Raw genomic sequence first — 27,540 nt, forward strand, 5'->3', positions numbered from 1 at the left:
CTTCCCCTCTCCCTCCCTGCCTGACACGAATCCCTGGTGTAAACCCTGTTAAAATGTTTGTAAAATCCTATAATCCACTCTATTACAGTACTATATAATGTACAATGTGTGTGTCTGTAATATAATTGTGCCAAATACCTTTGTTATAGCGCCGCTCTGCGCTTCTGTGACCCACCGGAGCTCTCTCCCCCACAATTATATTACAGAAACATACACATTGTACATTACATACTACTGTATTAGAGTGGATTATAGGATTTTACAACCATTTTAAACTAGGGCTTATTTTCAGGGTAGGGCTTAAATGCAGCCTTCATGGAAAATAACGCTAGGTGTTATTTTTGGGGTAGGTCTTAGGGGAACACAGTAGTTTAATAATAAATTAATAAAAAAAAAAATGAGACTTTAGTATCACTTTAACATAATTCACATTTGTATTTTCGGCCTGGATATTAACAGATACAAGATTGTAGTATTCCTATTTTCATTTTCGCACACACACTAATTATTCACTTACCTGGATGATTGGGTGCCCCCCGGTAGAGGCTTTCACTGCCCCGCGGCTGCCTTCTGTCTCATAATGGGCACGATGGTGTTGTTTCGGCTGCACTTCTATCTGGAGTTCGTAGGATCCGGTCTGACTCGGCAGAGGCCACTCCAGAGCCGGGAGTGAGGCAACTGGGATGCTGCAAAAAGCAATACAAATGGTTAAGGATCCCTGGTGAGGACATAATAAATGCAAGGAAACTTTCCCGACAAGAGGGTTTCATGGTAAACCTAATGCGTGAAATTTATATGGAACTTATACACACCTCCCAACATTTTGAGATGGGAATGAGGGACACCTACTAACAAATGTATGTAGGCCTAGGACACGCCCCCTGCCACACCCCCTTAAAGGAGAATTAACCAAAAAAAAATTAAATCCATATGGACCAAACCTTCCAGATCTCAAGTGGTTAAAGCAATGTTTACACTGCTGCAATCAGATTATCGGATTTTGATCTGAATTTCTGCATTGATGTGGAAAGGCACCATTGAAATCCATGTGATTTCCATTGTCATGCGATTTAAAGCAACTCAAGTCAACTCATCTGAACTGGCACTAGTGTAAACCCGGCCCTTACCGTCGCTCGCCGGTGCTTCTGCAAGCCTGCCCGTGCGATCGGTTTACCATAGAGCTGACCGCGAACCAGATGGTCCCTGACCATCTCTATGACCCTTGGAGGCCCGAAAGCAACTACATCACTTCAGGCAGATGTAAATGCTGCCTTTTTTTTTTTGTTTTCGCTGGAAAGCCTGAGATTGATTCTTCTTTTATTTATTTTTCTCAGGCTTTCCAGCATAGAGGAGAGATGTGGGGACTTATAGACCCCGGATCTCTCCGTAAAGAGGAACTTTCATGCCCTATTCCCATTACAAGGGATGTTCACATTCCTTGTACAGTAGTTCCTTGGATTACGAACATAATCCATCCCAGATGAATGCTTGTAATCCAAAGCACTTGTATATCAAATCGCGTTTCCCCATAGGAATCAATGGAAACTCTGATAATTCATTTCACAGTGACTGCTGGTGTATGCAGTACTGTATGTGGCCTGAGGTGCCGGCGTATGCAGTACCGCATGTGGCACTCGGAGGCAATCAGAGACACTCGGGAACCGAGCGTTTCAGAGTGTCTCAGAGAGCCACCAGCGCCCCCGCAACCTCTGGCCAAATGTGGTACTGCACATCCCAGCAGCTTGCAAATACCAGACAATGCTCGCAAACCGAGTCAGGACTATAAAAAAAAATAATAATAAAAAAAAATATCTTGTATTGTGAAACGCTAGTAAAGCGCATTTCTCACAGTCCGAGGTTTCACTGTAAAAGGAATAAAAGTATTCAATGTAATTCACTGTAAAAGGAATCAAAATATAAAAAATTAAAGGGGAAAGTGTAAAAAAAAAAAAAACAATAAAAAAAATGGATAAATGTTAAAGCGTCCCCCATCCCCTTGTGCTCCATGCTGCGAATGCATATGTAGATCACGCCTGCATATGAAAACAGGGTTCAAACCATACATGTGAGGTATCTCTGCGATCGTTAGATCGAGAGCAATAGTTCTAGCGCTAGACCTCCCCTGTAGCTCTAAACTGGTAACCCTATAAAAAAATGTAACGCATCTTCTATGGAGGTTTTTAGGTACTGTAGTTTGTCGCCATTCCACGAGCGTGTGCAATTTTAAAGCATGACATGTTGGGTATCCATTTACTTGACATAACACCCTCTTTCATAATATGCAAATATTGTGGTTCCCCCCCCCCCAAAAAAAACGCATTTGACAAATTCCTGCGCATGTGACATGAAAAATTGCAACGACCACCATTTTATTTCCTAGGGTCTCTGCAATATTTTTTTTTTTTTTTTTTTTTTATGTTTGGGGGTTCTGAGTTATTTCCTAGCAAAAAATAAAATAAAAATGATTTTCACATGTAGGAGAGGAGTGCCGGAATTGGCTCAGGTGGCAAGAGGTTAAACTGGGCGTCTTGCTTTAAATTCACACTGTGTTATGTAGATGGGAATAAAATGAGGCACATGTGACCTGATGAAAGCAAGTGAAGCATGATTACAATAAACAATAGCAAGTGTTTCTAAGTGCTCGTTATCCATATGTAAATATTTTAAAACATACTAGAATGTAACCTTCCAGTCTGAGTATTTCCTTTTCTATGAAGAAAATGGAATACAACGTTCACGGTGCTCGGCACCCACAGGAAAATAACTGTATTGTATCCCTAAGGTGCATAGAGAAAGTATCTCGCGTTCTCCAGCTTGACAGCACAAAAATTCTTTTTGAACGGGTTCAACAACTAAAGTTGAAATCAGAGGTTTTTTGTTAAATGCATTTGCAAATATAAGTAAAACAAACATTACTGCATAAACTGAAAGCAGGCGTATTGTTGTACCTTTAAGAAGGAAAGGGAAACCTTCAATCCATGCCTGCTTGTAAATATGTTTACTTTTATGTGCAACTGTATACAACATAATCCTGTTTTTACCCTAAAATGTGGATAAAGCTTGAATAGGCTTTTAGTACTGAGTAGCTGGAGAGTATGCTGAGAAAATCCCCTGACGATGTCTTTTTGATGACGAAACGCATTGGGTGGAGCCATGGTATGTGTCGTCACCAGGAAAACCGAGCGGAGCAAAGCGTGGCTATATTTCGGGCTATTTAACTGCCTGAATTGGGGGTCAATCGTGTTCGGTAAGAGGCTGTGTGCGTCACTGGGAGCGGTGGAAGATCTTCTCTTTTGGTCACACTTATTTCTTACTCCTTTTTCCACCCGGATTTAATATGAACTTATATTAGATATTCACCTGGATTCAACCAGGTGTATAATAAGCGCTACACTTCCTTGTTTTCATTTATGCTTTCATTGTATTGTTCTGAAGATTCCCTTCTGTCAGTGTGAGATTTCTGTGTATTTATGATCTCAGCAAGCAAAGCATCTTTAATATTGCACTCAAGTAAAGCTGAATAAGCTTATTTTTGTGCCTTGTTCCTCACATATTGAGCAACGAGGGGTCTTTATGTACCAAGTGTCAGCAAGTCATTTCAACATTTTCTTTTACTTCTCCATTAATCTTGCCTCATTATTTCATGGAATATCTGCTACATCATTGCAAAACCATAATTTATTGAAAGAGTAGTTGTTTAAAAGAAAGGATGGTAAATCCCGCCTCCTTATCAATAAGGCCCCACCCACCTACATCTGCTCAGCCTGCCTCTATACCACTAATAGATAGTTCCACCCATTCTGCATATTGTTGTAGGGAAGCTAGCTTTAGGATCGGTGGCGGCCCGTCCATTAGGAGCCCACGGGTGTCACCCCCCCCCCCCCCTATCACTCCCTGATCTGTATGCAGGGTGCCGGACGCATTAATTCCAAATCTGTTTTTTTTTTTTTTTTAAGCATGTGAGGCTCTAATAGGCTTCAAAAAAAAAAAAAAGGGTGGTCTCAGGAGCGCAGAACAATGTGCCCAAAGCCCACCCAGTTGTGCGACAATAGCAAATGAATATTCGCTATTGTAAAACTGATTCTCCTCCTGGCCAATCAGGAAGCGGGTTGTGAGACCCAACGCCCCGACTAGCCCATAAGAGACCCGATCAGATTGGCCGCTAAGGAGGAGGGAGGAGACGCAGGGGAAGCGAGGAAGCAGACGGAGAGGACAGCCCGGAGAGAAGCCGATGCTAATGTGGCCGGCGATGAAACTGAATTTGACACCCCCCGATCTAACCCTACCCAATCTCCTCCAAGGTCTTCACTCTGTGGATACTACAAGAATGGAAAACAATGGAAAACATGTCAAACTTTAAGGCTGGGTTCACACTGAATTGGATGAGGGTTTCTCCGCATCCAATTCGCATGACATGAGAGTGTGCCCAGATCTCAATGGAGCCGGTTCACACATCTCTGGGGGAGCCTCGGAGCGCACTGCAGAAGGTCCTGTGCATCTTTGGCTCAGTTTCAGGTCCAAACTTAGGCAAAAACTAGGACCTGATTTGCTCCTGAATTAGAGAACAGGGAAGCACTGGACCCCCCTCAGCGAGGTGCTCCGCACAGTGTGAACCCGGCCTAAATGAAAGATTACATGTGCAGAATAAGCAGAGCCTGTCTCCAGTATATTTGTGGAGGATGTTGTGTGGCACCCAGCAGGCTATACATTGAATATCTAGGTGGAGTGGGTACAGGTAAAGTTATGTAGAAAAAATTATCCGCACTCCGGTTGTTGCTCTTAAAATTTCTTAATTTTATTGAATAACCACAGTGAACAAACACAGATTAAGTCAGTTGACGTGTTTCAGCCTATAAGGCCTTAGTCATAACCCATGTGACTAAGGCGACAGAAGACCGGGCCACCGCTAGTAAAAGAGCTGAAAGAAGAAGCAGTGGCCCGGCAAGAAGAACCGAAGAGGGGGACAAGACCCCCGAAGTCGGAAGAAGAGGGCGACGACGAAGAAGAAAGCCGGGCTCCTCCGCTAGCGAAAGAGCTAGCAGAAGATAGCGGAGGAGTCCGACGAGAAGACCCCCGAAGACGGAAGACCCCCGAAGCTGTGCAATAAACGATTTTAACCCTGTGTTGTGTTTTTTTTTTACATTTTTTTCACAGGTGAATGGGTAGGGGTACATTGTACCCCATACTCATTCACATAGGGTGGGGGGCCAGGATCCGGGGGCCCCCTTATTAAAGGGGCCTCCCGGATTCCGATAAGCCCCCCGCCCGCAGACCTCGACAACCAACAGCCAGGGTTGTCGGGAAGAGGCCCTTGTCCTCATCAACATGGGGACAAGGTGCTTTGGGGTGGGGGGGGCACCCCCCATGTTGAGGGCACGCGGCCTGGTACGGCTCAGGAGGGGGGGCGCATGCTCGTCCCCACCCCCTTTCATGGCCGGCCGGGTGGCGTGCTCAGATAAGGGTCTGGTATGGATCTGGGGGGGACCCCCACGCCGTTTTTTCGGCGTAGGGGGTTCCCCTTAATATCCAGACCAGACCTAAGGGCCTGGTATGCTCTCGGAGGGGGAACCCACGCCAATTTTTTTTCAGTTCCCTCTTGAGAGCTCATTCTCTGATTGGCCGCGGCAAAAGTCGCCTGGCCTGGGGCGACTTAAAGTCGTGTTGTAAGTCGCCCCAAGTCTTGTTCAGGTCGTGTCCAAGTTGCCTCCAAAAGTCGTGTTGAAAGTCGTGTTGCCCGTGTGAACGGACCCTTAGGGTGTCTCATTAATACAAGGTATTATCTTTGTGTAACTAATATACCAACCCATGGACAATCACTTCAAGGCCTGTTTTAAAGGTGGACCTATTATTAAAAATTGAATTCCTGTTATTCTCCCCACAACACTTGCTTAATCTGAAAAACAGTAGAAGGAGGCTCAACCATAACCTTGTCATGACCAAATTGTTCCTCTAGTAAAGCCATGGCCGCCAACCATTGACATGTGCCACTGCCACACGATCTCTGCTAAAGAGAGGAACTGAGTTCTCTTCGGCAGACTTCCCCCTTCAATGGAAATCACATGGATGTCTACATGGATGTCTATAATGGGATCCTGAAACAGTGGCTTCTAAAACCAAACCATCTATGTGTTTCTGCTGACCTTTATGAGTTTAAAGTGGGTGTAAACCTCAGACATGAAATATGAACAAAGTATCACCCTCTATAGCAGGGTTTCTCAACCAGGGTTCCATGGAACCATACGGTTCCTCCAGAGGTTGCTCGGGGTTCCTTGAGCAATGAGTAGTTTTTGCCTCTCAGATAAGTTCCCACTAACTCCAATGATCTTTTTGGCATTCTTCCCTATGACCATCACATTAATTTATCATGAGTTGTAGATAAAGTAATTTTTAGCAGAGGGTTCCCTGAGGCCAGAAAGTAATTTCAAGGGTTCCTCTGTGTTAAAAAGGTTGAGAAAGGCTGCTCTATAGTGAGTACTTTTCTCCCAGAGCACTAAGGGGTTGATTTACTAATGGCAAATAGAGTGTGCACTCTGCCAGTGCAGTTGCTCCAGGGCTTTGCAAAGTGCCCAGTCTAGCTGCCCGTCTATTAGGGGCGCCCGGGCACCACCCCCTCTCTCCTTGCCATCCCCTATATGTATATGATGCTTGAATTACAGCAGCAGGTTTTTTTTTAATGCACCTGATTAGAGCCAGAGGCTCTAATACAGGGGGTCTCCAAACGTTTTAAACAAAGGCCCAGTTTACTGTTCTTCAGGCTTCAGGGGGGCTGGACTTTGGCCAGTGTGAATAGAAATAGTCCCGGCATCAGTGGAAGCAAAAACTGTTCCATTATTGGTTTTAACAGGAGGAATAGCTCTCCATCGATGGTGTCAGTGGGAGGAATGATGCCCCCAATATTGGTCTTAGTAGGAGAAACAGTGCCCTATCAATGGTGTCAGTGGGAGGAATGATGCCCCATCATTGGTCATAGTGGGAGGAACAGTGCACCATGAATGGTGTCAGTGGGAGGAATTGTGCCCCATAAATGGTCCTAGTAGGGGGAGCAGTGCCCCATAAATGGTGTCAGTGGGAGGAATAGTGCCCCATTATTGATGTCAGTAGTCGGAATAGTGCCCCATCATTGGTCTTCGTAGGAGGAAAGGTGCCCCATAGATGGTGTCAGTGGGAGGAATAGTGCCCCATTATTGGTGTCAGTAGGTGGAATAGTGCCCCATCATTGGTCTTCGTAGGAGGAAAAGTGCCCCATAGATGGTGTCACTGGGAGGAATAGTGCCCCAACATTGGTCTTAGTAGGAGGAATTGTGTCCCATCAATAGTGGCAGTGGGAGGTAATAGTGCACCATCACTGGTCTTCGTAGGAGGAATAATGCCCCATCAATGGTGTCAGTGGAAGGAATGGTGCCTCATCATTATTGTCAGTTGGAGGAATAGTGTCCTGAGGGCCAGATAGAAGCAAGCAAAGGGCCACACCTGGCCCCCAGGCTGCCATTTGGAGACCACTGCTCTAATAGACTTCAAAATCGGGTGGGCTCCGGTCACAGAGGATTCGACCAGAGCCCACCCAGGTGTGTTAGAACAGCAAATGAATATTCGCTGTTGAAACACTGATCCTCAATCCGGCCAATCAGAAGCAGGTGTGAGACCCATTTTCCGATTGGCCGAAAAGAGAAGACTCCCGATTGGCCATCGAGGAGGAGGGAGGGAGACGGAAGACCCGTGGAGAGCAGGAGAACAGGAGGCCACTGCCGCCTGACTGACCTGGGGGGGGGGTGTCATGAATCACTTCTGAAAAGTCTTTCTGTAAGTTATAAACTTGTGAACTGCTATGTGCAAAAATATTAAATATTTTCTATGTGCAAAGAATACAAAAAAGATGCCAAAAAAATATTAGTAAATAATAAAATTACCTGCCAGCAACCCAACACACGCCCTGTTTCGTTTCAAATGTGTATAGCGTTCAATTTGGTACAGAGCTCCTCATATAAATAAATATTCACTCATCTGTTGGTCACATGTGCATCAAACAAATTATAGAACTAAAAAAATAAAAAATTTCTGATGCACATGTGACCAACAGATAGGAGAATATTTATTTATAGAAGGAGCGCTGCACCATTGAGAAAATTGAAACGTTTTTCCGACACCAAGAGAAAAAAGGTGACAGGGGAAGGAGCTCCAGCACACAGCCTGTAATTGACAGCCTCAGCTCTGTGTGTGTGTGCGCCTCAGAACCTGTGTAATTCATATATGTTCGGGTTTAAAGGGATGAGGTGGCAACCCTACTGGTGGTTAATTTCCTCCAATCAGCTCGCTGAGCTTTTCTCCCTGAACTCTGGAGTGTATAATTTCAGCTCCCCGCCCCCTTTTTTCTGAACTCTCAGACAAGCTTCAGCATTCTGAACGCCTGTGGAGAAGAGACGGCTGCAGATAAACAGGTACAATGTACATAGGGGGGCTTTGTTTCATCTCTGTGCATCACCTGAGGCCAGTCATTTCACTGGATATATATGTGAGGGTTTACAACCACTTTTATGCCACGTACACAAAATCGGAATTTTGGCCAGCAAAAGACCGATGAGAGCTTTTCATCGGAAAATGCGACCGTGTGTCCGCTCCATCGGAATTTAGCTGACCGAATTCCTGCAAGCAAAAATTTGAGAAAATTTTCTCAATTTTTCCGATCAGAAATTTCGATCGTGTGTATGCAATTCCGAAAAAACTCACGCATGCTCAGATTCAACCACGAGACGGAAGCTATTGGCTACTGGGTATTGAACTTCCTTTTTCTAGTCCCGTCGTACGTGTTTGTACGTCACCGCGTTCTTGACGGACGGAATTTGGTGTGACCGTGTGTACGCAAGACAGCTTGAGCCGAATCCCGTCAGGAAAACCATCAGAGCTTTTTCCGACCAAAATTCTGATCGTGTGTACGTGGCATAACAGTACTGAGGGAGCAGATAAACAGAATGACAGAAAATCCCAAACAATTTACAGCATAAAGTGATGTAAAAACACAGTTTTTGGCAACATTTGGTGATTGTGAGCGAGCAAGGCTCACCTAGATTTAAAGTTTGAGAAATTAACTAGAGCAGTGATGGCGAACCTTGGCACCCCAGATGTTTTGGAACTACATTTCCCATGATGCTCTGGCACTCTGCAGGGTAGTGGAGCTTCATGGGAAATGTAGTTCCAAAACATCTGGGGTGCCAAGGTTCACCATCACTGAACTAGAGGTTTACTAAAGCTGGAGAGTGTACAATCTGGTGCAGCTCCGCATAGACACCAATCAGCTTCCAGGTTTTGTTGCCATAGCCTAATTGAACCAGCTGAAGTTAGAAGCTGATTGGCTCCCATTCACAGCTGCACCAGATTCTGAGTGCTCCAGTTTTCGTAAATCTTCCCCACCGTTCTTGTTACTGAGAGCAACCTTTTCTACCATACTGCTTCGAAAAATCAAATGCAACGTTTCGGTTACTATGAGCAACAAGGACAGTGCTTTATTTTTTTTTTTTTTTTTTTAAGTATGTCAGATATTGAAGACTTTAATAAAAAAAGATATATTGTCTGTACCTGTAGTAGGGCATGGCAGGCACCAGCTGATTTGTCCAGGTCGGTGGCATAAGTAGGATAGATCCTGCATCTGAAGTCTTCCTTTCTTCATGCTCATAAGGCCCAAGGTAGTCCTGAGGCTGGAAAACATGGCATGGCATGCTCTTATGGGGAGACATCGGAGAAGGATCTGGACTGGTTCTCCACATTTTTGATGGTACACCACATGAAGAATCAGAAGCTAGGCCCAGGTCGTCCATAGGATGTGGAGGAGCAGAAGGGTGACCGTAACTCACAGAAGAGCTATCATCTGGTTGGTGGACACAAGGTGACGCCCCGGGAGATGGTGTTCTTGAGTGTCGTGGAGAAACACTGGTTTGGTGGCTATTGTTGACCTCAGCACAATACCTTCTCTTTGCACCTGGGGAAGACGACCGTGAGTTGGGTCGAGGAGATGGAGAACGTGGTCCCAGGCAGCTTTCCTCTAGGATGCCTTCCCTTGGTGACATTATTGGAGGTCTAGGAGAATAAGGACGGATGGTTTGAAAGTGTGAAGACAGGTCATCATTAGGACCATTTTTTGGTGAAAGGCAAGGAGATGTGCAAGGAGAGAAATTAGTCTCTGAAATATAACTTGTTGATGAGGCACTGCTGCCGGGGCTCACGCAAGCTGTATCTCTGTAGTCAGTAAGATAGGGTTGCAATCTCGTGTTACCAAAGTCTGACTGATGTTCTAACAATGTTTCTGAATCTCTGTGGTATGAACCACCTGAATGAAACAGTTCATGAGATGGCGTGATCTTAATCAGTGGACTCAAAGCTCGAGCCCCAGCAGTCTTATGAGGGTCTAAGAGGAATTTTGACCCTACGCTATTGTCCTGTTCATATCTGTAAAATGGTTGTGGGGGGTAATTATAATTCGGAAGGTTAGGCTTGATACCATAGTCGGAGACATCCCCATGACTGTACGAATCTCCAGAGAGGCAGTTGATTTTATGTGGAGTCGGTTCTTCTGGAAAAAGAAGGGTCTTTTTTTAATTTTAAATACGGTTACATAAGGCTCACAATCATGGAAAATTAAACTGATTGCCCATCGATTAAATAATATCATAAAGAATGATACGTTATTTCTTAAGGAGGATAATCAAACCCAAATTATAGAACTTAATTTAAAAATGGGAACACCTCTCTTCAGTTTGGGAAGGACGATTTATTGCAGGCAACTGTGACCGTGACAAGGGCCTTGGTAACGTGGTTAAAGGGACCGCTTAGGTAACATCATCTGAACCAATGGGTGAAGTCATCTTAAAAACTTCACATTTGGGTGGTAAGATTTTATGTAAGTACCTTCTTACTCAGGTATGGAAGATTGGTAACTTCTTGGATTATCTATTATATGTCCCTGAGTTTATTTGCAAAAGTATTGGGACACCTGCCTTTGCACGCACATGAACTTTAATGGCACCCCAGTCTTAGTCCGTAGGGTTCAATATTGAGTTGGCCCGCCCTTTGCAGCTATAACAGCTTCACCTCTTCTGGGAAGGCCGTCCACAAGGTTTAGGAGTGTGTCTATGGGGGATGTTTGACCATTCTTCTAGAAGGGCGTTTGTGAGGTCAGGCACTGATGTTGGACTAGAAGGCCTGGCTTGAATTCTCTACACTAATTCATCCCAAAGGTGTTCTATCGGTGTTGAAGTTAGGACTCTGTGCAGGCCAGTAAAGTTCCCAGCTTCAGCTCTTCTGGGAAGGCCATCCACAAGGTTTGGGAGTGTGTCCAGTAGCAGCTGGTGGTATATTTTTCTTTTGGGGAGACGAGGGGCGACAAACAATCCACCCAGAACCAATAACTCCCCACCCCGGTCGGGTCACAGGCAACCCCTTCAGTTGGTCAGTCAGCAGCCCTGCACTTACCCCATCTAGGTCATGGGGCAGTGGTTCCTCCTGGTGGCATCTCCTCCTGCTTGTGCTTCATGACGGCTTCCCCTGAGTCTCCTCCCTCCTCCTCGGTGGCCATCAGGATCACTTCTTCTCTCGGCCAATTGGGTGTGTAATTCCCCAAACTTGCTGATCCATGTCTTTATGGATTTTGCTTTGTGCACTGGTCTAAATCTTTTGGTGGAGGGGGGATTATGGTGTGGGGGATGTTTTTCAGGGGTTGGACTTGGCCCCTTAGTTCCCATGAAGGGAACTCTTAAGGCATCAGCATGCCAAGACATTTTGACCACTTTAAAGCTCCCAACATTGTGTTGGTGGAGGGGGGAATTATGGTGTGGGGGGTTGTTTTTTCAGGGGTTGGGCTTGGCCCCTTAGTTCCAGTGAGGGGAACTTTTATGACTGTGTACCAGTGCCCAAAGCAAGGTCCATAAAGACATGAATGAGCGAGTTTGGGGTGGAGGAACTTGACTGGCCTGCACAGAATCCTGACCTCAACCCGATAGAACACCTTTGGGATGAATTAAAGCTCATACTTCAAGCCAGGCCTTCTCGTCCATATCAGTGCCTGACCTCACAAATGCACTTCTGGTGCGCAGTCATGTTGGAACAGGAAGGGGCCATCCCCAAACTATTCCCACAAAGTTGGGAGCATGAAATTGTCCAAAATGTCTTGGTATGCTGACGCCTTAAGAGTTCCCTTCACTGGAACTAAGGGGCCAAGCCCAACCCCTGAAAAACAACCCCACACCATAATCCCCCCTCCACCAAATAATTTGGACCAGTGCACAAAGCAATGTCCATAAAGACATGGATGAGCGAGTTTGGGGTGGAGGAACTTGACTGGCCTCCACAGAATCCTGACCTCAACCCGATAGAACACCTTTGGGATGAATTAGAACGCAGACTGGGAGTCAGGCCTTCACGTCCAACATCGGTGACTGACCTCACAAATGTGCTTCTGGAAGAATGATCAAGCATTCCCCATAGACACACTCCTAAACCTTGTGGACGGCCTTCCCAGAAGGGTTGAAGTTGTTATAGCTGCAAAGGGTGGGCCAACCCAATATTGAACCCTACGGACTAAGACTGGGATGCCATTAAATTTCATGTGTGTGTAAAGGCAGGCGTCCCAATACTTTTGGTAATATAGTGTATGTAGTGTTTGCACTTCAAGGTCCCTTTGCCGTACTGGCTGCTGGTGCTGTAGCATTGCACTGTCCATTTTATGGTTGTTACGGTTTAACTACTGTTTGTATTTTTTAATTGCAAAAAAAGCAATAAAAATGAATAAACTTTACATTTATGGCACTGTCTGTCTAGTGTATTAGAATTCTGAATAGCTGTGTGTAACTACTGTGATTAATATCAGATTTTTGTAGCAGTTGAAGGACATAAAAAGGTAAATAATCCTCTTAAATATACATTGTTATTATTGTTTGTTATATATTTATACATCTAATGAGTTCTTGCAGATTCACAATGTTACTTATTATAAAGCAGCACTCATAATCATAGCTGAAGCTTCACATTACATTCACATAAATAGCAAAAAGTATCTAAAAAAAGAGTTGCTTTTGCATTGATTTTGCTCATGCATCTTTATATTTTATCTTTTAATTAGTATTTATATCATTTTAAGGTGATTTCAAATCTATGATTTTTTTGGAAACGTTTTATGTCACTGCCTCTAAACCTACCCATTATATATAGTCATTTCTTTTTGGGCTTGACTTTATAAATTTTAGAAAAGTGTAACAATATAGACCTGTTTAACACCTATGTGTTATGATAACATAAAAAAAATGATTATTTATGACAAATTAAATCAGACATTGGGGTTGATTTGCTAAAACTGGGAAGTAAAAAATGTGGGAGTAGCTCTGCATAGCTCCCAATTATTTTTATTTATTTTGTCAAAGCTTAACTACATCAGTACTGAGCTATAGCCAAAGGATGGCTACTATAGTCCTGGGAGGGCGCCCATAGACGTTCTCCTAGAACCCCGCCCCCCTACGGCGCACATCAAGCACGCTCTGTGTCCGCTGTGTCCTCAGGACACATGCTGATCACGGAGCGGGGTAAAGGGCCAATCACAGCGGCCCTTTACCATGTGATTAGTTTTGTTTAATCACAGCTGATCATGTGTAAAAGGACTTGCCGTTTATCGGCATTCCTTTCCTCCCACGCTGTCTCTGCGCAAGGCTATCGGCACACTGTTTACAATTATATTAAGGCCTCATCAGTGCTGCCTCACAAGTGCCCATCAGTGCAGCTTATTAGTGCCAATCAATGCAACCTCATCAGTGCTGCCTCAAGAGCGCAGCCTCATCAGTGCCCATTGGTGCAGCTTATCAATGCCAATCAATACAGCCTCATCAGTGCCTATCAGTGCAGCCTCATCAGTGCAGCTTATCAATGCCTATTAGTGCAGCCTCATTAGTGCCCACCAGTACCCATCAGTGCAGCCTCATCAGTGCCTATCAGTGCAGCCTCATTATTGCCCATCAGTGCAGCCTCATTATTGCCCATCAGTGCAGCCTCATTATTGCCCATCAGTGCAGCCTTATCAGTGCCCATCAGTGCAGCCTCATCAGTGCCCATCATTGCAGCCTCATCAGTGCCTATTAGTGCAGCCTCATCAGTGCCCATCAGTGAATGAATGAATGAAATACTTGTATAGCGCACAATGCGAACTGAATCGCCTCTAGTGCAGCCTCATCAGTGCCTATCAGTGCAGACTATCAGTGCTACCTCACCAGTGCCCATCAGTGCAGACTATCAGTGCTACCTCACCAGTGCCCATCAGTGTAGCGTATCAGTGCCAATTAATACAGCCTCACCAGTGCTAATCAGTGCAGCCTCATCAGTGCCAATCAGTGCAGCCTCACCAATGGCAATCAGTGCAACCTATCAGTGCTACCTCACCAGTGCCCATCAGTGCAGCGTATCAGTGCCAATCAGTGCAGCCTCATCAGTGCTACCTCACTAGTGCCCATCGGTGCAGCTTATCAGTGCCAATCAATATAGCCTCATTAATGCCCATCAGTGCAACCTCATCAGCGCACATCAGTGAAGAAGAAATTAGCAAAAAAGAGATTTGCAAACATTTTTAACAGAAACTAAGAAAAATAATGTTTTCCCCAAAATTCTCATTTGTTTAGCAACCAATGAAAAGCTGTATAAAATGTGATATGGGTACAGTGTTGCATAACCTCGCAATTGTCATCCAAAGTGCAACAGCGCTGAAAGCTGGAAATTGACCTGGGCAGGGTGCGGGGGGGGGGGGGGGGGGGGGTGGGAGTGCTCGGAATTGAAGTGGTTAATTGAACAAGGTGACATTAGAATGGCTACCATGCAAAGCTGCGCCAGGTTTTGCACTCTTCAGTAAATCAACCCCCACCCCCCCACCCCCCATGGTCTGATCAAACTATTTGTAGCCTCTACGGACATGAAACAACCACAATGCTCATGGTAGCTCATGGCTTGGTATTCTGGACAGCTATTTTATCCAATGCCCCATACACACGGTCGGACATTCTGACCACAAAATCCATTGGATTTTTTTCAGATGGATTTTGGCCAAAGTTTTTCTTGCATACACACGGTCACACAAAGTTGTCGGAAAATCCGATCATTCAGAACGAGGTGACAACGGGACTACAAAGAGGTCAGTAGCCAATAGCTTTTGTCTACAATTTTTTTCTGAGCATGCGTGGCACTTTGTGCTTGGGAATTCAGTACACACGATCGTAAAAAAGTCAGATCGGATTTTGTTGTCGGAAAATTTTAGATCCAGCTCTCAAACTTTTTCCGTCGGAAATTCCGACAGAAAAAGTCCAATAGAGCCCACACACGATCGGATTTTCCAACAACATAATCCAATTGGACTTTTTCCGTTGGAATTTCCAACCGTGTGTATGGGGCATAGGAGAAATTCACAAAACACGGCCACTTGGGGGTACTTGAGGACAGGGTTGAGAACCACTGATCTAGACTACCTAGGCCAGTGACGGTGAACCTTGGCACCCAGATCTTTTGGAACTACATTTCCCATGATGCTCGTGCACTCTGCCATTTAGTTGAGCATCATGGGAAATGTGGTTCCAGAACATCTGGGGTGCCAAGGTTCTCCATCACCGATCTAAGCTGTAGGTCCCATAAAGAAGCTTAGGGGCAATGTGTTATTTGCAGAAAGAAAAGGAGCACAGTCGTTCCTCCCCGCTGACTGCCACTTTACCGATGTACCCTGTAGTGACAGAGCAGCTGGTGAGATGAACCACAGCACCCAGCAGTGGACACACTTATCACACACAACGGGGTGTGCCAGGAAGCCACGGCAGCAGCTCTGTGAGAGAGACAGAAGACAGGACTCGCAGGAAGCCAGATGGGTAAGTATTCAACATGTTCTTTAACAATTTTCACAGAGAAGCTTCAGGGGGGGAAAACCACGTGAACTTCCCCATTTATGGACATTACACTTGTATAAGAGCGGTGTGAACAGCAAGCTTAGATAAAGCATTTGCAGAGCTTTCAGCAAGCACTGTTGGCATTTTTAAAGTACCATTCAGCTCCATTTTTTAAATGTTGAACACAGATCCTATTTGGAGTGTTGACTGTCACTTTAAACAAGCTGCTAGCAGGCTTCAGAACTTGTTGAAAGCCCGATGAAGCATGCTAGCGGCTTGTTTAAAGTGGCAATCAGCTCTCCCATTGGGATCTGTGTTCAACATTTACAAACTGGAGCGGAGTGGTACTTTTAAAAGCTTCAACAAAGCTCACTGAAAGCCCTGCAAATGCTTTGTCAAAGCTTACTGTTTCACAACGCTCTAAGCCCTTGTACACACGGTCAGAGAGTCCGTCGGGATGTGTCCTATCGGACCGTGTTGTTGGATAATCCGACTGTGTGTGGTATGCATCGGACTGTTTCCGTCGGACCAAATTTTCCAACTTGCTGGAAATATTTTCCAACAAACTGGTCGGATAGGACATACTCCGATCATGTGTAGAGAATTCCCATTGGACAAAGTGCCACGCATGCTCAGATCAAATTCCTACATCAAAGCTATTGGCTAATATTTTATTTCTAAAAATGGTGATTTGTTTATAACGCAAAAAATAAAAAAATGCAGGGGGTGATCAAATATCACTAAAACTCAAAAAATATATTAGGGGGGACAGGACTGAGCAAGAGCTGGTGGGTTAGCCATTTCACATAGAGAGCTAAATAGATATAGATAGATAGATATGGAATTTTTCTTGCTTTTTAAATTATTTTTACTAGTAATGGTGGCAATCACCGGCTTAAAGCGTGACTTTTACACCAGTTTAAAAAAAAAAAAACAGATCCTAATGGGATTGCTGATTGCCACTTTAAACAAGCTGCTAGCAGACTTCATCAGGCATTCAACAATGAAGTCTTTTGCTTTTAGAAAGCATAAACTGAATAACATACTTATGTTTTGTACCTAACAATACCGCTCTCTATGTGGAATGGCTAACCCACCAGCTCTTGCTCTTTCTTGCACCCTTTTATTAATATACTTTTGAGTTTTGGTAATATTTCATCACCTCCTGTGGTTTTTATCTTTTGCGCTATAAACATACCACCAACATTGTTAGAAATAAAACAATATTTTTTTTTACTTTCTGCTATAAAACATCCATTAAAAAAAATGTAAAAAAATCTAAATTTCTCTACATGTTCCACATCTAAATTTTTTGCTACATGTTTTTGATAAATAAAAAAAATCCCAATAAGCGTATATATATATATATATTGGGATTTTTTTTTTTTTTTACCAAAAACATGTAGCAAAATATTGGCCTAAACTGATAAAGAAATTTAGATTTTTTTTTTACATTTGTTTAACGGATCTTTTATAGCAAAAAGTAAAAAAAATAAAATTTCTAAAAATGTTGGTGATTTGTTTGTAGTGCAAAAGATAAAAACCACAGAGGTGATCAAATAGCACCAAAACTCAAAAGTATATTAATAAAAGGGTGCAAGAAAGAGCAAGATCTGGTGGGTTAGCCATTCCACATAGAGAGCGGTATTGTTAGGTACAAAACATAAGTACGTTATTCCGTTTCTGCTTTCTAAAAGCAAAAGACTTCATTTTACAACCGATTTACTGGTGTAATGTCAGATGACGAAACATGTAAAAGTATAAATCATGTTTACTGCAAACAGACTTTATTTAGATTCACTTCCTTTTCTTGTTGCAATTATTTTTTTTTTCCAGGTTAATCCCTTGCTACAAGTTGGTTGGGAGGCTGCCAGTCTCTTTTGTTTAAAAAAAAAAAAAAAAATCCCAAACTCCTTCCTAGCAACCCCTGCGGCACGTCACCTGAGTTCATTCCCAAATGTGCCATGTCCTCCGACTCTGCCAGGCTTGTCACCAAGCCAATACCGAGCCGAGGATAATAAGCCTTCATGTCTGGGAATCTCTTACTACAAAATAGGTGATTTTTTTGTGTTAGAGCTGTAGCAGAATTTACACAAATACCAATGTGTTAGACCTTGAGGCTGCATTCACACCTGAGCGTAGCGTCTTTGGGCGATTTTCCAGCGTTTTTATGTGCGATGGTGGCACTTTATAATGCGCGACTCACGCGTTTGTATGCAGCGTGCTTTGGCTTTTTTTTATTTTATTGGCCAATAGAGAAAAACTATTATCTGTTGCATCATTTGTTTCTAGGTATTTCAGCTTTTTTTTAGCTTTTCCATTAGGTTTTATTTCTTCCTTTATTATTATTATTAATTTATTATAATGTTTTTTTCATTAGGGTAAGGGGTTCAAGTTCAGTTTAGTTTAGGGTTAAGATTAGGAGTTTTAGCTTTTCCATTAGTGTTTATTTCTTCTTTTATTATTATTATTCATTTATTATAAAAAAAAAATTCGTAAGGGGAAGGGGTTCAAGTTCAATTTAGTTTAGGGTTAAGATTAGGAGTTTTAGCTTTTCCATTAGTGTTTATTTCTTATTTTATTATTATTATTATCATTCTTTTATTATGTTTTTTTTTAGCTTTTCCATTAGGTTTTATTTCTTCCTTTATTATTATTATTCATTTATTATAATGTTTTTTTCATTAGGGTAAGGGGTTCAAGTTCAGTTTAGTTTAGGGTTAAGTCTAGGAGTTTTAGCTTTTCCATTAGCTTTTATTTCTCCTTTATTATTATTATTCATTTATTATAATGTCTTTTTCGTTAGGGTAAGGGGTTCAAGTTCAGTTTAGGTTAGGGTTAAGATTAGGAGTTTTAGCTTTTCCATTAGCTTTTATTTCTTCTTTTATTATTATTATTATCATTCTTTTATTATGTTTTTTTTTTTTGTTAGGGTAAGGGGTTCAAGTTCAGTTTAGGTTAGGGTTATTTATTATTATTTTATTTATTTTTGTCTTATTTTATGTATTACTATTATACAAATAATAATAAAAAAATGAATAAATATATGTAAAATAAAAATACATGAATAAAAAAATAAAAATCATAAATAAAAAAATAAAACAATTCAATAAATTAATACCAAGCTACAGGAAATAATTAGCCCTTATCTTTGGGGTAGGCGACCTCGGCCCGCCAGCTGTTTTGAAACTGCAAGTGCCATGAGACATTGCAAGACCCTAACATTGCAATGGCACCACCCAAATCGGTGCGACGCCACATCGATTCTGCTTTTGGTGACTTTGGGGTGCGATTTCCATAGACATCTGTGCAGCAACCCGCACAGATGTCTCTGAAATTGCCCTCAAAGGCAGGACTGACATGCTGGAAAGAAATCATGGGAGTTCAGCTGAACTCACACCATTTCATTCCCGCTGTCAGTGTGAACCTAGGCTTAAGCAGCTTAGCTGAATGCTGCGTGTACGGCAAGTCTCCTAAAGGGAATCTCATAATTGTTAAAGCTGAGTTCCACCCAAAAATGGAACTTCCGCTTTTCCGGTTCCTCCCCCCCCTCCGGTGTCACATTTGGCACATTTCAGGGGGAGGGGGGAGCAGATACCTGTTTAATACCGGCGGGTATCTACGCCACTTCTGGCGCCTTGTCTCTCCCCCCCCCCCCCGCTGTCTTCTGAGAGACACACGGGTCCCAGGAGACAGTAGGGACCAGTGGCATCGCTCAGCGTGAGTCGCGCATGCGCAGCGGGGAACCAGGAAGTGAAGCTGCAAGGGACAGATCAGCTTTGTGTGCCGACATCACGGGCCCCCTGGACAGGTAAATGTCCTTATTTTAAAAGTGAGCAGCTGCAGTATTTGTAGCCGCTGACTTAAAAAAAAAAAATAGGCGGTCCACCCTAAAATAAAAAATGACATTAATATTCTCAAAAATATAAATAAAAAAAATTGAAAATCACTTTCCAGAAACACCTGTTGCTAGGCAGTCTTCCTAATCTGCCTCTTCCTATTCTGGTGCGCTGTTCCTTCACTTCCTCCTCTTCGGCAAGCGGCCCTGTTGCCTTCTGGGATATGTGTGTGTCCCAGAAATCAACAGGGCCATTCACAAAGCGCCGTAGGAAAAGTAGATTCCACTGCCTGTTTCCCTTCCTTTAAGATGGGGCGCCGGCACCCGATCCGATGGACGGATCAGCCTCGGGGGGCCGGCATCGCGGGCTCCCTGGACAGGTAAGTGTCCTTTTTAAAAGTCAGCAGCTACAGTATTGTAAAAATTGGCGGAACTCCACTTTCAGTATGCGGGCAACGAAAAGAGCATATATATATATATATATATATATATATATATATATATATATATATATATATATATATCATGTTTGGGTGTTCCAAGTAATTTTCTAGCAGAAAATTATTTTTAATTGTAATCAAAAAATGTCAGAAAAGGTTCGGTCTTTAAATGGTTAAACTTCCTTCACTTAGTGCTGATTCACACAGGGGCAACACGACTTTAGCATGACTTTGCAAGGCGACTTCAACGCGACTTTGAGTGACTTCAAGTTGCCCCCAGGACAGGCGACTTTGGCTGTGGCCAATCAGAGAATAATCAGCTCTCTGGGAGGGAGGGGTTTGCCTGGGTAAACTAATTTATTTTCCTGTAAAGTCGCTTCAATATAAATGGAGATCCAACTTGGAGGCGACTTCCATTGAATTCCATTGAATTCTATGGGTACAGGTCGCCTAGAAGTAGTACAGGAACCTTTTCTGAAGTCGGAGCGACTTCAGTAGTATACATGAAGACGGCTCTCATTGACTATAATGCAATTCCCAATGTCAAGCGACTTGGGGCGACTTGAGGGCTGACAAGTGGGATCCCAAGTCGTTGCTGAGTGAACCAACCCTTAGTCCTTGTACACACGGTCAGACATTCCGACGGAAAATGTCCGATCGGACCGCGTTGTCGGATAATCCGACCGTGTGTGGGCTCCATCGGACTTTTTTCCATTGGAATGTCCGACCAACAAAGTTTGAGAGCAGGATATAACATTTTCCGACAACATGATCTGATCGTTTGTAGATTATTCCGATCGGACAAAGTGGCACGCATGCTCAGATCAAAATTCCGAGACCAAAGCTATTGGCCACTAGCCTGAACGTAGTCCCGTCGTAACGAACGAACGTCATCACGAAAACGACAACTTTGTCCGACCGCGTGTATGCAACACCACTTTTGGACAAAATCCGACGGATTTTGTGGTCGCAATGTCTGACCGTGTGTACAAGGGCTATCAGTTCTTTCCTTTGATAAAAGAACGAAAAGATACTTTGTTTCTACTTATTCCCGTGTTGTGATTAAACTTGGCAGGCTGCCTGGATTTTATTTTTATTTTTTTCTTTCCCAGCTGTGAGAGCTCTCTGCACTTGTTAGAAAGAATCGTGATATGCTCTTTTGAAGATCGGGAAGAGAAAAAGATCGCCATTTCGATCCTTAACGATTAATTGTGCAGCTCTATTAGGCGCCGCTGGCAACTGTGCAGCACCGCAGCAACAGCCTGACCAGCACTATAGACAGTACTGACCCAGCCAAATGGAAAATACCAGCAAGTTATCCTCGTATGTCTTTTGGTGATTGTTAAAAGGATCTCTTGTCTTTAATCTTCTTTCATTACAGGCCACAGATGCTGCAGTGGTTACAGTGAGACACTACAAAGCCATGCAACATTGTCCAAAATGAATCCCTGGTATGTTACAGCTTCTCCCGCCTAATTAATTCCATGCTACTAACAAGGACAAATCATTTCAATGATGGGGTTTATTTTTTTTAATTTTTTGGTACTTTGAACATAAGAAAGGAGAACTTCAAAAAGAGTACAAAAAACTGAACTCTAAGAATGTCATAAGGGGGAGAGCGGGTCCTCCTTGTACAGTTTTGCACAAAAGTCTGGTGCTTTAAATATAAAAGGATGGTAAGAATAAAGATTTAATGGGAAAAAAAAAAAACAGGAAAAACTTTACAAACCAATGACGGTTGGGGCGAACAAAATAGCACCCAGGGAGCAGGGGCGGACTGACAACTCATGGGGCCCCCGGGCAATAGGAGATTATGGGGCCCCCGGGCAATGGGAGATTATGGGGCCCCCGGGCAATGGGAGATTATGGGGCCCCCCGGCAATAGGAGATTATGGGGCCCCCAGGCAATAGATTATGGGGCCACACAGTATACACACACAGACACACAATATACACACACAGTATACACACACAGAATACACACACACACACGCTGAAAAGGTACTGGAGAGGCAGGGCAGCTATAATCTTGTAATTTTTTTTTTTTAAAACACAGATTTTTACATACTGTCCCTGGTTTTATTGAGGCTGGCAACCTTGATGGGGCCCCTTAGTGGCATGGGGCCCTCGGGCAGTGCCCGAGTGCCCGAATGGTCAGTCCGCCCCTGCCTGGGAGTGATTACCCCATCAACCCTTGGCTGCAGAAAAGAAAATCGCATCATTTATGACCTGCCTTATACACGATCGACCATCATTGTTATATAAATAGCTCTTTGTGTAATTCTTTGAATGCTGGATACTTTAACTACAGTAGTACCGTTCCAGAAGAATCCAAAGCACTCGTATATCAAAGCGAGTTTCCCCATAAGAATCAATGGAAACTCAGATAATATGCTCTATGCAGTACCGCATGTTGCCAGAGGTGGGGAGGGCACTGGAAACACTCGGAGAAGCTCAGAGACACTCGGGAACAGAGTGTTTCCGAGTGTCTCCGAGCCGCTCTGTCAGAAACCATGAAATCAGACTGAGACAAAAGTAAAGTTAAATCCCACTTGTTTACTAATAAAAGTAAATAGAAGAAACATAGGTAAAATATAGCCAAAGTTCAGAAATCGGAACGGATGGTCAGACAAGCCAAACGTTAGGGAGCCGGAGATGAGCGTAGTAAAAGAGCAAGCAGGATCTGGAGCCCGAAGGGATGTCAGCCAAGCAAGTCTTTTAACAGGAATGCGGGAGATAGTCTCTGTGATGTTGACCATGGCAAAGGCAGAGATCCTCTGGGCTGGACGGCTTAAGTAGGCAGGACTGACGAGCAGGATATCATCAACAGCTGAGTAACTGTGGAGAGAGATGGGAGCTGGCAATTAGCCGACAGCTGAGTGGCCAGCTCAGAAAAGGAAGGGCTGAGCCCAGGCCTGACAGGCTCAGAGCTTCTCCGAGCATCACCGGCGCCCCTCTGGCCAAATGCAAAATGCTTGTAAACTGCATTACTCAAAATCCAAGGTTTTACTGTACTTGGCATGCGGGCCAATTCTGACATTTCGTGCCTACATGTAAATATCAACTTTTTTTTGCCAGAAATTACTTAGAACCCTCAAACTTTATACAGGCAGTCCCCGGGTTACAAACAAGATCGGGTCAATAGGTTTGTTCCTAAGTTGAATTTGTTTGTAAGTCGGACCAGGTAAATTTTTTAAGTGTAGCTCCAGTGAAAAAAATTAAAATAAAAATTTACTTTTTTTGGATAGCACAGGAAAGGGTTAACACCTCTGTAACGTTTGTTTTGCTGTCTGTGCCCCCCTTCAGAAGATTTCACCTCACTTTCTGCCCCTGTGATAATTAGATTTAGAAAAAATTTGGGTTGTTGTGGAAACAAGGATTGGTGACAAAGCTTTAGTGGAGACATCTTTTTTCCCCCCATGATAACTCTTATGCCCCGTACACACGGTCGGACATTGGTTGGACATTCCGACAACGAAATCCATGGATTTTTTTCCGACGGATGTTGGCTCAAACTTGTCTTGCCTACACGCAGTTACACAAATCTTGTCGGAAATTCCAAACGTCAAGAACGCGGTGGTGTACAAAGAGCCGAGAAAAATGTTCAATAGCGTCTTCTGCTTGATTCCGAGCATTTGTGGAACTTCGCGCGTCGGAATTGTGTACACACGATCAAAATTTACAACAACGGATTTTGTTGTCGGAAAAATTTGAGCTCCAGATCTCAAATTTTGTGTGATGGAAATTCCGATGGAAAATGTCCGATGGAGCCTACACAGGGTCGGAAATTTCCGACAACAAGGTCCCATCGAACATTTTCCGTTGGAAAATCCGACCGTGTGTACGGGGCATTACAGGGTTTTCTTCCTCTTTAAAAGTGAGCTGCATTGCATACGGGTGCTGATGCATTGTGGTGCTGTTTGTTGTCGACTGTCTTTTCCGTTTGTACTTGTGTACAAAATAATGAAAAAACAAATGACAAAAACAAATAAAAATAAAAATAAAATAAAGACCTCTTTGGTCAGCAACCAGAGAAGTTCTAAATTTACTGCTGTTCTGTGTGGTTCACTCCTGACCAAGCACATAGCCTGACTGCTGCTCTTCATGGGTTCTTATCGCTTTGGGGCACGTTTCTGGACAGCCATCATAGTTCCATAGTAGGTGAGGTCGAAAAAAGACACAAGTCCATCAAGTCCAACCTGTGTGTGTGATTAGATCATATTTTTCATGCTTTGTTCCAGGGATTTACATACAAGTACAGTGGGGAAAATAATTATTTGATCATTAGCAGATTTTTTATGTTATCCCACTTACCAAGCAATGAAGGGGCTATAGTTTTTATCATAGGTGTATTTTAAATGATAGAGGCAGAATGTCAACCAAAAATGCAGAAAAAAAACATAAAACAAATGTTATAAATTGAGTTGCAGTTCAGTGAGTAAAATAAGTATTTGATCCCCAAGCAAAACATGACTCGGTACTCGGTGGAGAAACCCTTGTTGGCAAGCACAGAGGTCAGACATTTCTTGTAGTTGGTGACCAGGTTTTCCCACATCTCAGGAGGGATTTTGGTCCACTCTTCTGTACAGATCTTCTCTAAATCCTTGGGTTTTCTTGGCCATCACTTGGCAACTTGAAGTTTCCCGCCATAAATTCTTTATAGGATTAAGGTCTGGAGACTGGCTAGGCCACTCCATGACCCTTATGTGCTTCTTCTTGAGCCACTGCTTTGTTGCCTTGGCGGTATGTTTTTTTGGATCATTGTCATGCTGGAAGACCCATCTACGTTCTTCACTGTTCTGTCCGAGGGAAGAAGGTTCTCATCCAATATTTTACAATGCATGGCTCTGTCTATTGGACCTTCAATGCGGCAAAGTCAGTCTGCAGCATTAGCAGAGAAACAGCCCCAAAGCATCATGTTTCCACCCTTGTACTTGACTGTAGGGATGGTGTTCTTAGGGTCATAGTCAGCATTTTTCTTCCTCCAAACACGGCGAGTCCCCCTCCTCAAGAAGGCATGTGTAAAGTCATGCCAATGAACATCTAAATAATTCACAGAAGGATTGGAGCTGTGGTCAGATGAGACCAAAACTGAGCTCTTTGGCATTAACTCAACTCGTCATGTTAGGAAGAAGAAAAATGCTGACTATGACCCTAAGAACACCATCCCTACAGTCAAGCACGGAGGTGGAAGCATTATGCTTTGGGGCTGTTTCTCTGCTAAAGGTACAGGTTGACTTTGCTACATTGAGGGGCCAATGGACGGGGCCATGTATTGGAAAGTCTTGGATGGGAACCTTCTTCCCTCAGCCAGAACACTGAAGATGGGTTATGGATGGGTTTTCCAGCATGACAATGACCCAAATCATACCACCAAACTTTTATACAGGCAAACTTTATACACTGACTTTGTTACATTGAAGGGACAATGGACGGGGCCATGTATGGTAAAATCCTGGATGAGAACCTTCTTCCATGAGCCAGAACACTGAAGATGGGTCATTGATGGGTTTTCCAGCATGACAATGACCCAAAACATACCACCAAGGCAACAAAGAAGTGACTCAAGAAGAAGCACATTAAGCTCATGGAGTGGCCTGGCCACTCACGCATGCTCAGATTCAACTACGAGATGGAAGCTATTGGCTTCTAGGTATTGAACTTCCTTTTTCTAGTCCCGTTGTACGTGTTGTACGTCACCGCGATCTTGGTGGTCGGAATTTGGTGTGACCGTGTGTAGGCAAGACAGTGTTTGAGCAGAATTCTGTCAGAAAAACCATCAGAGCTTTTTTACCAACGAGAATTCTGATCGTGTGTACACGGCATAAGAACACCATCCCTACAGTCAAGCATGGAGGTGGAAACATTATGCTTGGGGGCTGTTTCTCTGCTAAAGGTACAGGTTGACTACATTGAAGGGACAATGGACGGGGCCATGTATGGTAAAATCTTGGATGCGAACCTTCTTCCCTCAGCCAGAACACTGAAGATGGGTCATGGATGGGTTTTCCAGCATGACAACGACCCAAAACATACTGCCAAGGCAACAAAGGAGTGGCTCAAGAAGAAGCACATTAAGCTCATGGAGTGGCCTAGCCAGTCTCCAGACCATAATCATACAGAAAATTTATGGAGGGGGCTGAAACCTTGAGTTGCCAAGCGAAAGCCAAGAAGCCTTGGGATTTAGAGAAGATCTGTAAAGAAGAGTGGGCCAAAATCCCTCCTGAGATGTGTGCAAACCTGATCACCAACTTCAAGAAACACCTTACCTCTGTGCTTGCCAACAAGGGTTTGTCCACCAAGTACTAACTAAGTCATGTCTTGCATGGGGATCAAATACTTATTTTACTCACTGAACTGCAACTATAGCATTTATTTTTTTGTGTTTCTTTTTCTGCATTTTTGGTAAAATACATCTATCATAAAAAGTATGGACCCTTCATTTCTTTGTAAGTGGGCAAACGTATAAAATCTGCAGGGGTTCAAATCATTACCACCCCCCCCCCCCCACCCCAACTGTATGCTGGAAGAACATAAACACAGAGGAGGGAGCACATATAAGGGGACTGACTAACGTGAAACCTCAGCACTGCAAGATCCGGGAAGTTTTACCTATCATCTATCTAGAAGCTCAACCTTTTGTTTTGAGCACCAACTCCAAACCAGTTTGGTTGAGACACATACAGGGCAGAAAATGATTTAAAGGGCTAACAGTGAGTATAACTCGGCATCAGACAAAGGTCCGGTCAAAGCCAGATGAAAAAAAAAAAAAAAACAAACAAAAAAAAAAATGCTGATACAAGACATATGAGAAACAGGTTATTCTGCCTCTGCTGATTATGTTTAGCTTCCATTATACAGCTGTAAGAAAAGTCTTACAACCACAACACTTATTAAACAGCTTCACAGTCAGCACTATTCTAATAATAAAAATCCCATCTTCCTATGGCTTGCTTACCACCTGTTCAGGATTCACTGGGACAGTCCGGGGTTTTGAATCATGCGTCCGGGTTTCAGGCAGACTGAAACCCAGACACATTATTCCAGATTGGGCTGTGGCTCCCAAGTAACCAAGATAGTCACACAGAAATCTGTTGCCGCCCAGCTGTCTGGGGGCAGGTTCGGCATCACGGGGGGGGGGGGGGGGGGGGCGATGTCAGCAAGAGAAATTTGGCTACACCTACTGTTCACTGCAGCACACTATGTGCACTACATGCATTCCCTGGGCCACCCAACGGCTGCTAAAGTGTTCAGGTTTGGCTTGAAGAAAAAGTGGCGACCCTGAGAGAGAGAGAGAGTAACAGTCTACAAGCAAGTGATGTGCTGGAGGAGACCGGAGTAACCAAATGTATATAGTCATCCAAACTGATTG

The 27,540-nt window shown here is 43.6% G+C and overlaps 1 protein-coding gene across 3 annotated transcripts in view; it reads right to left on the bottom strand.

The window, feature by feature from the left end:
- Nucleotides 1-27,540, bottom strand: part of NFATC2 (nuclear factor of activated T cells 2) — a 177,397-nt gene that overhangs the window by 144,780 nt on the left and 5,077 nt on the right. For 2 of the 3 annotated variants that reach the window (XM_077460531.1, XM_077460533.1), the window contains exons 2-3: nucleotides 9,571-10,561; nucleotides 518-686 (exon numbers count right to left, since the gene is read on the bottom strand). In XM_077460531.1, the coding sequence (XP_077316657.1) occupies nucleotides 518-686; nucleotides 9,571-10,561 (1,160 nt within the window). The remainder of the gene's footprint in view (nucleotides 1-517; nucleotides 687-9,570; nucleotides 10,562-27,540) is intronic. The other variant, XM_077460532.1, reaches the window with a different exon arrangement.

Source organism: Lithobates pipiens, unplaced genomic scaffold, assembly GCF_037356315.1.
Source record: "Lithobates pipiens isolate NorthernLeopardFrog02 unplaced genomic scaffold, aLitPip1_a1.2 Scaffold_28, whole genome shotgun sequence".
NCBI lineage: Eukaryota > Metazoa > Chordata > Amphibia > Anura > Ranidae > Lithobates > Lithobates pipiens.